Source organism: Lonchura striata, chromosome 4 (assembly GCF_046129695.1).
Source record: "Lonchura striata isolate bLonStr1 chromosome 4, bLonStr1.mat, whole genome shotgun sequence".
NCBI lineage: Eukaryota > Metazoa > Chordata > Aves > Passeriformes > Estrildidae > Lonchura > Lonchura striata.
Window position 1 is genome coordinate 27,025,785 of NC_134606.1, and position 14,250 is coordinate 27,040,034.

General features: G+C 41.5%; 1 protein-coding gene across 2 annotated transcripts in view; it reads left to right on the forward strand.

Annotated features, from left to right (window-relative positions):
• Window positions 1–7,832, forward strand: part of PDGFRA (platelet derived growth factor receptor alpha) — a 36,379-nt gene extending 28,547 nt beyond the window's left edge. For both annotated transcript variants that reach the window (XM_021529019.2, XM_021529108.3), the window contains exons 19-23: window positions 462–573; window positions 2,140–2,239; window positions 2,361–2,466; window positions 3,177–3,412; window positions 4,455–7,832. In XM_021529019.2, coding sequence (XP_021384694.1) covers window positions 462–573; window positions 2,140–2,239; window positions 2,361–2,466; window positions 3,177–3,412; window positions 4,455–4,602 — 702 coding nt within the window. In that variant the 3' untranslated portion in view covers window positions 4,603–7,832. The remainder of the gene's footprint in view (window positions 1–461; window positions 574–2,139; window positions 2,240–2,360; window positions 2,467–3,176; window positions 3,413–4,454) is intronic.
• Window positions 7,833–14,250: the final 6,418 nt, after the last annotated feature.

Below are 14,250 nucleotides of genomic sequence, written 5' to 3' on the forward strand. Positions count from 1 at the left end.
CTCAGAACAATTTATCTTCACATCATTAATTCCTGTAACTTTTATAACTCTGTTTTAAAGCTAAAAAGTACACATTTAGCACTTCACAGTCTGGCATTTTTAACTGGCAGGTTTTGTGACTGGATAAGTCATTAAGGAACTGTCAATCAATGACATATTCTGACCTAGGTCAGCAGTGCCAGATTTTGCATCATACCTTCAATCATTTGTTACCTGGTCATTTGCCAGTAATGAAATGAATACAGCTATGGTTTAGCTAGGTTTTGTGGGGAGCAACAAGTAGCATTGCTTATAATCCTGGTACCTCTGCATTTAATTAAATTAAAAATAAACACTAGCAAGGTTAACACATCTTTTCTTATAGAGAGATGTTTTTCCTGGCTATCAAACAACAATTGCAATAATAATGATTTATTTAATGACTAATCTGTGTTTTTGGACTTTCTTTCTTTTTATTACAGACTTTCCTCCCAGTAAAATGGATGGCACCTGAAAGTATTTTTGACAACCTGTACACAACATTAAGTGATGTCTGGTCTTATGGCATTCTGCTGTGGGAAATATTTTCTCTTGGTATGTACTGTAAATATTTTCCTATGTGTAGTGATTAAGTTTTTTCAATTCATACTGGTCTACATAAATTCTGCATATAAAAATATATGCATGAAATCCACTGTTAGCTGTTCTTCTGTATGGGATTTCAGATTCCAGTGTTTGGTGTTAAGTGAAATGTCCGTACTCTCCCAAAGTTTTCTTTAGTTTTGGCATGGATTTTTTGTTTGTTTGTTTGGGAGTTTTGTTGGGTTTTTGTTTGTTTGTTTGTTTTTGCAATATACCTTTTTTCCTGTAAAACTAAAAGAACTGTGTGAAAATCTTTTGTGGAAAGTATTGGTGTGCCACAACAGGATTGATTTTCTGTCCAATATGAGAAGGAACATGTTTCTCCCTTGCAATGGGATGCCTGGGGCTGCAGCCCAGTTCAGCAGCTGCTTTGGAACAGTCTCTTCATACACGTTTCAAAAGAGCCTGTCTTAGTCCCATTACAGAGTGGAAATAAATGTCAATCTTCTGGGACACTGATTTCTCATTTCCAGGTCAACACTGTTCACACAGTTGGTTTATGGCAGTGTAAAGTGGTTATGACAATATATAGCAGTTACAGACAATGTACAGTTCCCAGCTGGGAGCAGCCTGGCTCCCTCCTCAGCCTCATTAATTAGCCTCCTGGACGGGTGGATGGCCGCTTCAGTGAGCCTGCATTGCCCAGATTTACTGCCAGCAGAATTACTCATGCCTGTCTCGTATCTGCTGCTTCCCCACGGCAACCCCAAGCCTAACGTTATTTGCTAGAATTGTCCCATAACTGCTTCTCAGAAAACAACAGTTGCACCACTATTTATGGTATTGATTCCTGTAATCTCTGGGCATCACAGGATCCTGTAAATAGCCATTCCCTAATATCCCTGGGAGGCATTGGACAGCTCAGGAACTGAAGCACTACACTTCACTTCTTTACTACCTGTAAAGAAGGTTTTGAAACTCAATTTTAGGTGAAAATTCTGCTTTTGAAAGGGCAGAGGTTTCTGAAGTAATATTATAGTATGCCTCATCCATCTGAGAAAATTGCTCCTTTTTGTAAAGTAAAACATGTCCTCAGCAGTGTTTGTTGAGAAGGTCAATTATTACATCTTGCCACGATGTTGACTTCAGCTTCAATTACTCTTTTACACGTCAGCATGGGTGCAATTATGTTTTTGTGCTGTAGCCCCAAATTATCAGTTAACTGTGTTATCTTGGGGCAAGTCCAAACTTTTTTGACAACCCATGCCAAATGCAGACTGATGACCTGATCCACGTGTCATCCAGTCTCTCTCCCCAATACATTCTATAAACATTGTAAAGGCATTTTTTTTCTAACTAGTAACTACTTCCATCTTTCCTACCCAGTGTTTCACATTAGGGCTTAATGTCATCTAGACAATAGCTCTGATGTGAAACACTGGCTAGGAAAGAATCATTCTGATGTCATGCTAAATTATAGCATTAACACTTCATGACATCAACAAGAAGATGGTATTTGGGAACTCTGCATGCATAGTTAAGTATAGAGTAGTAGTTTTGCTTCTCTTTTACCTGCAGGTGGCACACCGTATCCTGGCATGATGGTCGATTCTACTTTCTACAATAAGATCAAGAGTGGATATCGAATGGCCAAACCTGATCATGCTACCAATGAAGTGTATGTGTGCATTTGGCTCTTCCACACCTGTCCAGTCGCCAGAGAATTTTGGCTTTAGTTTCTGTTTGATCAGTTATGTACCTCTACCAGCTGGTTAAACTGGTTTCCTTTTTATCTGCAGGTATGAGATTATGGTGAAGTGCTGGAACAGTGAACCAGAGAAAAGACCTTCTTTCTATCATTTGAGTGAAATTGTGGAGAGCTTGTTGCCTGGAGAGTACAAAAAGGTTTGCTGTGTATAATTTTCTCTATGTTTCATGTATACTGCTTCAGAGGGAATTATAAGCATTGTCTCAGCCATGAGAGCCACGAGCACTGAATTGACACATTCTAACCTATGTAAATTATGTGATTAGCATGGGAACATTGCATGTTCAGTTTCTTCAGTCAAACCTGCTGAGACAAGCAGTTCTGCAGTATTAACTGGGAAGCCAAACCCTTTATGCTTAATTAAATCCTAACAACTCAATTTTTCTACTGGAGAACTAGTTCTATATATTTTCATGGGATTTTGTGGGCTGTGAAATAATTATATAAAAGGGAGTTCTTGGCCTGGGTGTATAATCTCCCTGTCTCCTTCTTTGGACCCTGACACCAGCAAGTTTTCCCCTCACACTTCTGATAGCTCTGAACAAGTTGTGCCTTCCCCGTCATTCAGTGTTTCATTTTTCCCACCTACCTTAACTCCCTTCTCCCTACCCTTATTTCACATCTATTTGTCTGCTTTGAGCTGCCACAAATCTTTGCTCCTGCATCATCTAAAACTTATGTGTCACCTCTCCCTACAAAGCAATTGAAGATTCTGGACTTTTCTATCCAGCGTTGCTGGCTCATAGGGCAGAATATTTGCTATGCTAATGAATCACAGCTGCCCATCTGAAGAAAGGCAGCCTTAGTGAATAGCATCTAATGAGGGGGTTGAAATGAATATTTCCAGAGCTATGAGAAGATTCATCTGGACTTCCTGAAAAGTGACCACCCAGCTGTCACACGCATGAGAGGGGACTGTGACAATGCCTACATTGGTGTAACTTACAAGAATGAAGACAAGCTAAAGGACAGGGAGAGTGGATTTGATGAGCAGAGGCTGAGTGCTGACAGTGGATACATCATTCCCCTGCCTGACATTGACCCTGTTTCAGAAGATGAACTTGGCAAAAGAAACAGACACAGGTAGGTGCAGTTTACAGATCCCTTAGCCCATAGTCACCATTTGGGGTCATATTTGGCAATGTACAAATGCTTTACAGCATGGTACTCTGCAAATGGTTTCCTTAGCTCTGTTGAAAATAATAATTGGGGAAGATGCATATAAATATGGTAGTATGACTGGCCACAGTGTTTTCAATGGGAAAAAGTTAATTTTGCCTGTTTTGTCATTGCCAGAGTAAGGCGACTGCTAGTAGGGTACTTCCATGTGTTTTTGGGACTCCTTTAATAGCTTGGTCAAGTCACAGTGGTTGTTTGGTGGATCTGTGGGCAGATTTTGCAACACATCTTGGCTGCTTGGTGCTTCATATGAGATCTCAAATGATTGATTTGTTTATATGAGACAAATTCTAAAATCTGGGAGAAGTTGTTGATAAAATCTTCTATGCTCTATGTGCATATATCTTCTTGTTTTCTATGAAAGTAGGGTGTCCAGAACTTTTTACTTCTTTCTTGTCAATTTGCGTGACCAATGCCACTACAACACAACGCAGTCTGACCCTAATTGTGAATAGTGCAGGTTTAATTCAGTCCTTAATTCATAGTGTATAGATTCAGAAACCTAGAAATACCTTTTTTCTTTTTTTTTCTGTTGGTATATTTTTGTGCTTTATTCAAGTAGGGGAAGAAAGAAGTTCCTAAAAGTACTATCAAAATTAAGACATTATCTCTCTCTGTTATTCTTACCTTACTGTCTGTTACTGCTATCTTATTGTTATTGACCTCCCCAGATTTACCTAAGTGACATATTGTCACAGTAGTGTCATAAGACTATTTCTCCAACAACTATCTGGCTGAGAGCGCTTGGAGGAACATAAGAAAAGCATACTCCTTTTGATATACAAGATATGTCATGTCCTAAGAAACTGGTGGTCATAGTCACCTAAGATTGCACTGTGGGTCAGAAAGCATCAGGGGAGGTAGTGTTCAGTTCTGCTAGAGACTGGAGTATTTACCTAGCCACAGTCCCCACGTACCTTATCTCTGAGATATTTGTCTCTTCCAGTTCACAGACATCTGAAGAAAGTGCCATTGAAACTGGTTCCAGTAGCTCTACCTTCATCAAGAGAGAGGACGAGACCATTGAGGACATTGACATGATGGACGACATTGGGATCGACTCCTCAGACCTGGTGGAGGACAGCTTCCTGTAACCCCATGTGCACCTGCCAGCTCTGCACACAGGGAAGCTTCTCGTGTTGTCTACAGACTTCTGCTCCACAGAGAAAACCACTTTATTGCAATGTCAAGGATGTGAAGAGGAGGTGGATTTGTAGAAAAGAACTCCCAGAAATGGGCAGAGGACTCAGCCTGAGTATAAATGAAAGAGACATGTTGAAGATGGATTTTTTTAGTGTTGCTTCTTGCAGTACTTCAGTAGCATCTCAGTGTTGTTTGCCATTCCAACTGGTAGGAGGATGAAGGGAAAGGCCACAAACAGACCAGTTTTGTGTTTCAAGGGCATTCATACAACTTTGATGGATCAATTTTCCACTGCAGCAATACTTCACCATTGTAATTATGTAAATAACTGTCTACTCAAGGATCTTTTGAGGTGCATATTGAACATATGCCATGGATTTTAGAAGAGGTCATTCATGAATTCTGTGTACTTCCTCCCTCAATCTTAATGTCAGCTGCTGTTGAACTATCATGTGAATTGAAGAACATGCAAAAACCACTCTTGGACCAAAAAGGTCTAAAACCACAAGGGACTGACCGGTACTATAACACATGTTACTTTCTACCATTAATGCAAGTAAAGGGGAATAATAATGATAATAATAATGATAATTAAAATTCAGTCTATAATAGGTGTTAGAAACCTAGTAAGTCTCTATTAACTATAGAAGGTAGCTGTTTTCAAGATAATAGTACTACTGTTTTCAGTAACACTAAATGTATATTTTACAATCCATTGTCCTTCAGTAAAAGCACAATATCAAAATACTTTTTTAAGTGCAGGGGAGAAATTTCCAGCACAAAAAAATTTATGAAAAAGTTTTTTTTTTTGATCTACACAGAATCGTAATTGTCCTGGTTAGCTAAAACTACTTTAACATTGAGAAAAATAAATTAAGATTTTTTTCTTTCATGAGCTGAGTAGCTTTTCTAATCAGATATACTAGAAGCAACTAATTTTTCTCTGATTAAGTGAGGTTCTAAAAATTAAAAGAAAAAATTATACCAGATTTCCAAGATGCTGGAAAATGGAAGATTATGATAAACCACCAGCAATACCCCATTATTAGTGTTTCATGGGTACTCAAAAGAAAGCTTATCCTGAGGTTAACTGTGAAGAATTGATTTGATATTTGAACTGTTCAAGGAACAAAGACATTTCTCCTAGCCTGAAGCACAAGTTCAGATAAGCAGAAATAAATATGCAAAAATATTCTTTTCTTGGTTTTCAAATTTAAACAGGAGCAGACATCTCTGCTATATTTGCAGATTGTAACTACAAAAAGTAAATGCTTCTAGGAGTGTTTTTTGGAAGAAGGTGCATGAAAATGAACCTGCTCTCAGCCTGCAATTGTTGGTTTTTGACACCACTTATATGAACAAAGTATTATGATTACTGCTATCACTGTACAATGCATTATTGAGATATGATGCTTTGGAAGACTTACATGTGAAAAAATTTACATCACTGCCAAGGGCTCCATCCTTTCTGGTACTCAACTTTCAAACTTTGCCTTAATTCAGTGCAATGAGCACCTTGTAGGATATGCCCAGCCTCTGTTATGATACAACCAATGCAAATATGGTGCAAACTCATTCCTGTGTTGCAGTATTTTCCTAGGAAGTGTGAAAGAGTGACTGACAGAACATGCTGCCATGTTAAACTACAGCTTACCTTCAATGGCCCTACAAAAAGCTTCTAAGTCCCCTTGACTTCACTTCTGGACAGCTACAGATCAAATAAAAGCAAATGCAATATTGGCAGTGTTACAGTGTGCAACACTGCACAGGCAAATAATTCTGGGTCTGGGTTTCAAGCTGTCACCTGGCTGAGGCCACACACAAGATCTCAGCAAATGTGAAAACAGGACCTGAAGTGAGCCCACACATTTTCAACCCCAATGGAAGCTGACAATCAGAAGGAAAGGTGAATGATGGTGCATTCTCTACTTCTTGCATTCGACAGATCAAAAACAAGTGTCTTCCTGGGACCATGCTTTTGCCAAACTTGTCACTGAGTTCTGTATGGGGACAACTGTGAAACACAGACTCTTGATATAGCCAGGACAGATGAGATGGTGTGAAATCTCCCTCCAGTTACGAACTATGAATTGAGGAAACACAAATTATCTATGGATATCCCAGATATCTGAATGGCCGCTTGAGATGACATGTGCTTTAATTTGCATGTGTAGTCTTTACAACTACACATTCAAATTAGGCAAGCAATTTCACCTGCATTTTTGCACATGGCCTAGTTTTCTTCAGGGTTTGAAAATCAGCCCCAGCATGTTTTATTATATCAGTTACTGGAATCTAAGGACATTTTCATGCAGATTTGCTTTCTTCTCACCAACTTCGTTCTGTATCTCACAGTGCATCTCAGGCTAGACTCAACTGGTGGACCAGAGCTGGCTCACTTTCTGATATATGGTAATGTTAATTCTCCGTCTTGTCATGAGTACTGTGTAGATGAATTGAATATGTGGCAGGGGTCTAGCCAAACCCAGCTCACTACAGGCTTGGAATCAGACAAGCTGGCCTGGAAACTGGAATGAGAAGGAGAGGAAAGGCTTTGCTAGAGAGGGAGAAGTGTGAAAGGATGAATTGTTTAGTTTCACAATATTATCAGTATTTCAGATTTTTTTTTTTTTTTATGGCTTACTTTTCGAGAAGCCACTGGAAGACATATTCCCAAACCTTTTGCTACAGTAATTGTATAATGACAATCAGTGTTATCCTATGAAATGCAGCTTTTGATTTGGAATGGCCAACCAATTCCTTACAGCGTGGTCTGCAACTTGTACAAAATGGTCCTATTACATGATGAAGGACGTGAGATATGATGATGTTATACATCAATATGTATATAAGTATTTTTATATAGACTTCTAGAATACTGCCAAAACATTTATGACAGCTATATCACTGCCTTTGTTTATATTTTTTTTACTGTGATATATTCCACAGGCACGTTAACTGTTGCACTTTGAATGTCCAAAAGTTATATTTTAGAATAATAAAAAAAGAAGTGTTTCCAAAATGATGGCTGTTGTGAAATGTTTGAAGAAGGGCAAACTGGCCTGAGTGATGGTAGGCACAAAATGTATTTCAAAAATGCCCCTGTTGATATTTTGTCTTTGAAAAATTCTTGTAAATTAAGATCTCTATATTTCAATAAATGATATATAATTTAAGGATATGTGAGAGGTCTATACTCACTTATTGAAGATGGTTATAAAGAATCTGTCTTGCTCAGGGATTTTTTCCCTCAAGAGGTCTTTGAGCTCTCTGCGAAGCCATTGATCAGTAATGACAGCCATGTCTCCGAGCCCTTCCTGTGGGCATAGTGAGGGAGTGCGGGCAGCAAATGGCCAGGATACCAAGTGGCATCTGTGGGGAGTCATATTAGCTCCCAAAATACAGCAGGTATGGTGCTCCAGCACTGGGTGGGTGGGTGAGTGGGTGGGCACTGGGCTCTCTGTACAAGATGAAACCTTGGCACCATGTGTGCTGGGGGGTTGATGCCTGCTGGTCTGCACACACCCAGGAAAGGCCCCTGGCTACAGGGTTTTTTTGAATTTGTGCTGAACTTGCCACCATTGTGAGTCTCACCAAATTTTTATGATGGTTTTGTGCTCCCACAGTAATCAGTTTTACACAGCGTATGTAACTGAATGTGAATTTGAGGAGATTTGCAAGACTTCAGCCTAAAATCAGAGTTAAACTTGGCAGCTGCACTTCCTGCATGAAAGCCTGTCTTGGTTTTCCAGTGGGAGCCAGGCAAGGCTGGCTGTGGGAATACCCTGTGAATGGGTAGGTTATCAACCTTCTGTCCTTGGCGTGGTCCCTGTTCTTGCTGGGAACGTGCTGGGAGATGAACTCTCCATCGACCACATCCCCCTCCTCATTCAAATGGGGCGCAGCATCCTGGGCCCTCGCCTTAGGTAAGAGTCACTGTAGGTTGTCTCTCCTTTGTGTGTCCTGGCTGAAAGGAGTCTTTATCCTGTAACCCCGCACAGACACACAGCACTTCCTGTCACCACAGGGGGACAGGAAAGAGTCCTGGACGTGCTTGTGTCCTTACATCCTGCTGGGCTGTGCACCTGCTCCTCTGGCAGCTCAGCAGCTGTGTGAGACATAAGGACCGAGGACACATTTCTGCTGTGTGGGGAAAAGGCTGGGGCCCTGAAATCTCTCTCTGTGCAAGAGCCTGGCTACAGAGCATCCTCCCAAGCACAGGGCATGGCTGTGTATGCCTGTGAGAATATTTGTCCATGCTGGGGAGCATGGATAGTGAAGTTCTCACCTTCTTTCTGAAGTAGACCCATTTGGGGCAAAATTCTATCTCCTCGCTCCCCCAGACTGGGGGTCTGATGTGTTCCATACATCCTCTCGCTCTCTGTCTCAAGGCCTCAGCAAGTATTTGGCTGGAAATGTGCTGAGGGCATGGAGTGGCACAAGGCAGAGGCAGTCTGCCCAGGAAACAGGAGCTGTGGGAGAGCAGCACGGTAGCAGGATCCAAGAAGGGCAGGCTTCTAGCCAGGGCAATAGGAAGAGAATTACTTTAGGTTATGCAGGTAAAAAGATTTTTGGCTAAGTTGTATTGCTATGAGTGGAAAAAGTAGCAGGTTCACGAGCCAGAAAGAAGCTATCCAGCCACCTTGAGGTGCTCCCCATGGCTGTGGAAACCTGAGGCGTGGTGCCTTTGCACCTGCCTCAGCAAGATCGCTGTGTCCCATCAACTTATCCCCACTGTCAGAGGCTGTGTGGTATGGGAGCTGTGTACTGGCATGACCCCCAGGAAAAATGAAAGGAAAACAAAGATGATGTAGGCTCAAAAACAAAGGAGAAAGTCATCGCATGGATCTGGGCTAGCTCATGAAGCAGAAGTCCCTACTCTGCCAGAGTCCCATCACTGCTGCCTACAGCAAGGTGAGGGGTGGGGCACATGGCTTGTCCTCCTGACCCCATCCTTCTCCTGCACCCCTTGGCACTGCAGCTCATATGAAACCAAAACAGAGTGTGTGGCAGAGGAGGCACCAGCCCTTCCTCTGCTGGCAGTGATGTTCAGTGCTTTTCAAAGGGAAAACTTAACTTCCAACCCTAATTTATTCCCATCCAAACAACTGGAGGTAAGGATTAGAACCACCACCTCTAAAATTCCAATGTTGCCTTCATTTGTTAATAATAACTTTACTGAAATAAAGACCCAATTTTTTTATTTTCCAGGTTGGCCACAAGATGGAAGCAACAGACAAAAATATGTGAAATTGTTCTTTTCCTCATCCTTTCTCTGTTTTTGCTTGCACAGCAACACAGATGTACTGCCACTGCAGAGGCAGAGCAGCTGGAGCTCTTAAAGCAATAGAAGGAAGACACAGTGTCCATCAGCTCCAGCTGTTTTTTTTGGAAAAACTTTGAACCTATTGTGATAACTGTAGATTTTTACAGTATGAGATTGGCAATTAGTGCTGAAGGCCCCTCTGCCTTTTGCATTTACTTACCTCTGTGGAGAGAGAGGGAGGGATTTAAAATAAAATGTGATTTAAAATGAAGCAAGAAGGGATACCTTAGATATCCTAACATCACCTGAGATTGCCTTTTTCTGTGCATTCATTCTTTTGTTGCTTTAGTTCTGTGCTGGTGCTAGAGGGGGAGCTAAAGGCGCTGCTGAGCTGAGGGCCAGGTTCATGTGCCTTCATGAGACTCAAAAAAATAGTTGGGACCAGCCTAATGTATGTACAAGACTCCCAAAATGTAACACCCAAAAAGCATTGGGGTTGGAGGTTAGCTTGAGTTTGCAAGCTGTTCTCTGCAGCAATCTGATGTATCCAACTTTGCTGTATCCACCCTGGCCTCTGCCAGCAGGAGCATTTCCTGCCTCAGCATTTCTCTATAAAAGTGATGCAAGCTTTGTAAGATGGGGGATGTAATCTATTAGACCACCTGATAAATCTGAAAAAAGTGAAAATCACTTGAGCCCTTGAGGAAGGGCTTGGGTAGTTAAACTGCAGTTGTGTTTTCCAGCTCTACTAGCTGGCCTCAAAAAAGCCTCCTTTTGCATATTCTGGGTGGCTGAGACAACAGCCCTTGTGTTGCCAGCAGAAGCATGTGCCAGCTGATACCCAAGTCTAAGAAACACCATTTAAAGGCAGTTCTAAGCTTTGAAATTGCAGCCCCCTTGTCTAAGGTAAGCCAAGCATGTGTGTATTCCCAGCTCTGCAAAAAAGTGACTCCCACCATCAGGCTTATATAGGTGTAATTGTATTTATACCAAATGCATTTGTGATCTCGTTGATTGAGTGCTTTTAAATGTAGAATTCTCTTTGATATGCAAAATGATGGGTGCTTTGGTAGGTAAAAATGCTACTATATTGATGTGGGAACAATGTCAATGCTCTAAAGCTAATCTTCAATTATACAAAAAATAAAGTATACTCTAGTCATTTAACCCGGTGTGCTGTATGATACAAACCAGAGGGTTTTCCCAAATTAATTCCCATTTGAATAAGAGCCTGCCATCCAAAATAACCCCAAACAAACAACAAAAAAAACCCCACAAAAAACCCCAAAACCAAAAACACACCACCCCCCCCCAAAAAAAAAACAAACACCCAAAACAAAACAAAACCAAAACAAAACAAAACCAAACCAAAACAAAAAACCCTGCAGGCTTTTCTCATCTCTGTGAATCCTTGTGTAAATATCAGGTTTTGCAGCTGCTTACATATGAGACAAGTGTACTTAGTTCAACACTCTGGGCATGCACCAAACCAAGATTTATATTTTCACACTGTTTGCTCAGAGAAGCTCAGAAACCCTATAATTTCTAGTTTGATGGGCTGGATGAGTAGGGAATTGGGATTTCATCAGCATATTTTTTTTGTTTTTAATGTAGTTCCTGGTGTCTGCCTGCAGCAGTTCTGGTTATGTGTGTGCAACACTGATGCTCTGTGTATTAAATGGGAACCCCTTTGGCTAGAAGTTAGTGGAGGTGGACTGGCCTGAAGGAGAAAAGATGCCTGTAGGAAAATAAAATAGAATAACACTTCTATTCAGTAAAAATATGCAGGTAAATTTAGTTAAATGTGTTTTCCCCACTCTGTCACAAGACCTTCCCTTGCATCTCTGAGCTGTGTCTCCCTGTTGGCTGGCTCAGAAAGCTTGCTCTGTGAAGAGCAGGAGGGGAGCCATTGCCAGCTCCTCCTGGGTTGGGTCAGAGCTGCTTGCACTTGGTTTTTATGAATGCAAAAGCAAAAGCAGGAATGTATAGAGGACCCTCCACAGCATTTCCAACTACTGTGTAATGTAGCAACATGGAGGCTTTGATACTGCCTTTGGTTGTAAGTACAGGGGACTGTCCATGCTTCTCATACAGCTGTGGGCTGGTCAGGAGATGCTCTCTCTTGACTGCAAGGCTTGGCACAAGTAGTGAGGCAATGCTGGGGCATGACAGTCTGTTTTTTCTGCTGTCTTGCTAAGACTGCACCATTTGATAAAAGGTGCATTTGACTTGGCTCTTTTCTCCTATGCCTACCCTTTCCAGCTTCCCCCCGAGGAGAGCTGGGAGATCTGCTTCCAACTTGGACAACACCAGCTGCTGCCAAGGGCCAGAACTGAAGGGTCCAGTGCCACTTCAAGCTGCTCTCGAGAGCTGGCATTGCTAATGCATTTCCACGGCTCCTCCCTGGATCCTTGGCTGTTCCTCTGGCAGTGAGAAACCCTGAGAATTAAATACCGTGAAAAAGCGTTGTTGAAAATGTTCAAGAGAAACTGCATTTCAAGAGAAAATGCATTTGAAAATGTCAGCATACTGTAAAAGAAGACAAAAAAAATGGTGTGAATATATGTTGCTTTACTGTCAAAAACTGAGCAGCCCAAACCTGTCCTGAGTTGCCAAAAATTAAAAACTTTATTTTTTGACTTGAATATTTTGGTATTCATATTTTTTTCCTGAAAATTCCATTTTTGCTATGGACTAGAAAGCAAGCTATTAGTTTTTTTTGACCCGGTTGAAATCTACTTTTACCTCCTCCCTCCTGAGATTCCAAATAAATGCTGGGAGAGGATAGGGGCATGAGAGCTGTATCTGCTGGGTTGCTGCTCAGACTGTGGATAAGGGATACCCAGGCATGAAAGATGCAATTTTTCCACTGCTCCCTGCCTACAGGCTCAGGAGTAATGTGAAAGAGGTCTTTGAGCCCCACCACAGCCTTAAACTTCATACCAGTCAGAGATCCCACCGGTGTTGCCTGGGTTTTTCCATCTGTGTGGATGGGGCTCATAGAAGACATGCCAACCTGCCAACATATTAATCCTGAGACCATCTCATCCAGGGAGCTCTGCTGTGCCAGCACTCAATTTTGTAACAATACTGCTCAGGTTATCTTCTTCTCTCAGCATGGAGAGAGCAGGAGGCTCATGAGAGTACTGAGTCAGTAGAAAGGAAGAATTTTCTTACGTGTCTTCTGAGCAGTGGTGATGGAGCTCATGGCAAACCTGCCTCCCTGTCTTCTCCTCTCTCCAATACTATATATCTGATTCCAGCATTCTTCTATCATGCTTCCCCCAGGCTCCTGATGAGGTCCCTCAGCCACGCACATACTGCTGTCCCTACTGCTGACACACTTATGGTGGGAGGAACAGCAGCTCTGTTCCAGGAGACCTCTCCAATAACAGGATCTGCTGCTGCCAAGGGAGGTAGAAGGACCCCTGCACAGTTGTAGATGGTAGGAGAGGGAGCCACACCATGTAAGCACTAGACAGAATAAACACCATAATATGGCACACCCCAGAGTGCTAGCAGGGGTTCCTTGCCCAGGACAAAGCACTTCTGTTCTCACTCCCACAGGAGCATTGGACGAGACTCTGGTCAAGATCAGTAAATCAGAAGTATGACACTCCTGGATCACCAAGAGGGGCAATTAAGGATTTAGCCTTGAGATTATCATCAGGATACCTTCACAAAACCTTTAAAAAAGCTACTGCATTGAAGGAGGCTCCTTTAGGGCTCAGACAATGTTGTGATTCTGGATTGAAGTTTGTTACTTCTAAATGTGCTTACCATCACTCAAGATATCCTCACTGAGTTTTGTGCATTGACACCTCTCTTCCAGGGAGTGGTCTGAGAGCTTTTTTGGCACTGTCTAGAGAAAAGAGGCATGGGTAACCTAAAACAAGGGGAGTAGGCCACTATCTCATTTTACTCCAGCCAAACAGCTTCCAGAAGGAAATGGCAGTGGTAGTTCCATTACTCCCTTACTGCTGTTGGCAGCCTGGGCTAGATTTGAACAGCTGACAACTGATCATCTGTCAACCCCCCAGATCACCCATTCTCCATTTTACCTAGAGTTTTGCATCCAGTAGCCATGCAGCAGCTAAAATACTGATTATTATTTTTATGTCATTATATTGTTGAACCTCACATGATGTCATGAGATTTGATTGTCTATATTTATATGTATTTAATTATAACTTCTCTCTCTTTGAATAGACAAGCATTCTAAATATTGGGAATGTTTGTAAGTTCCTAATTTTTTAATGAATCTGGAAAAAAGAAGATAATAAAAAATTAAAAATATATAAACCATTTAAAAGTAGGAATAAATAAAATAAAT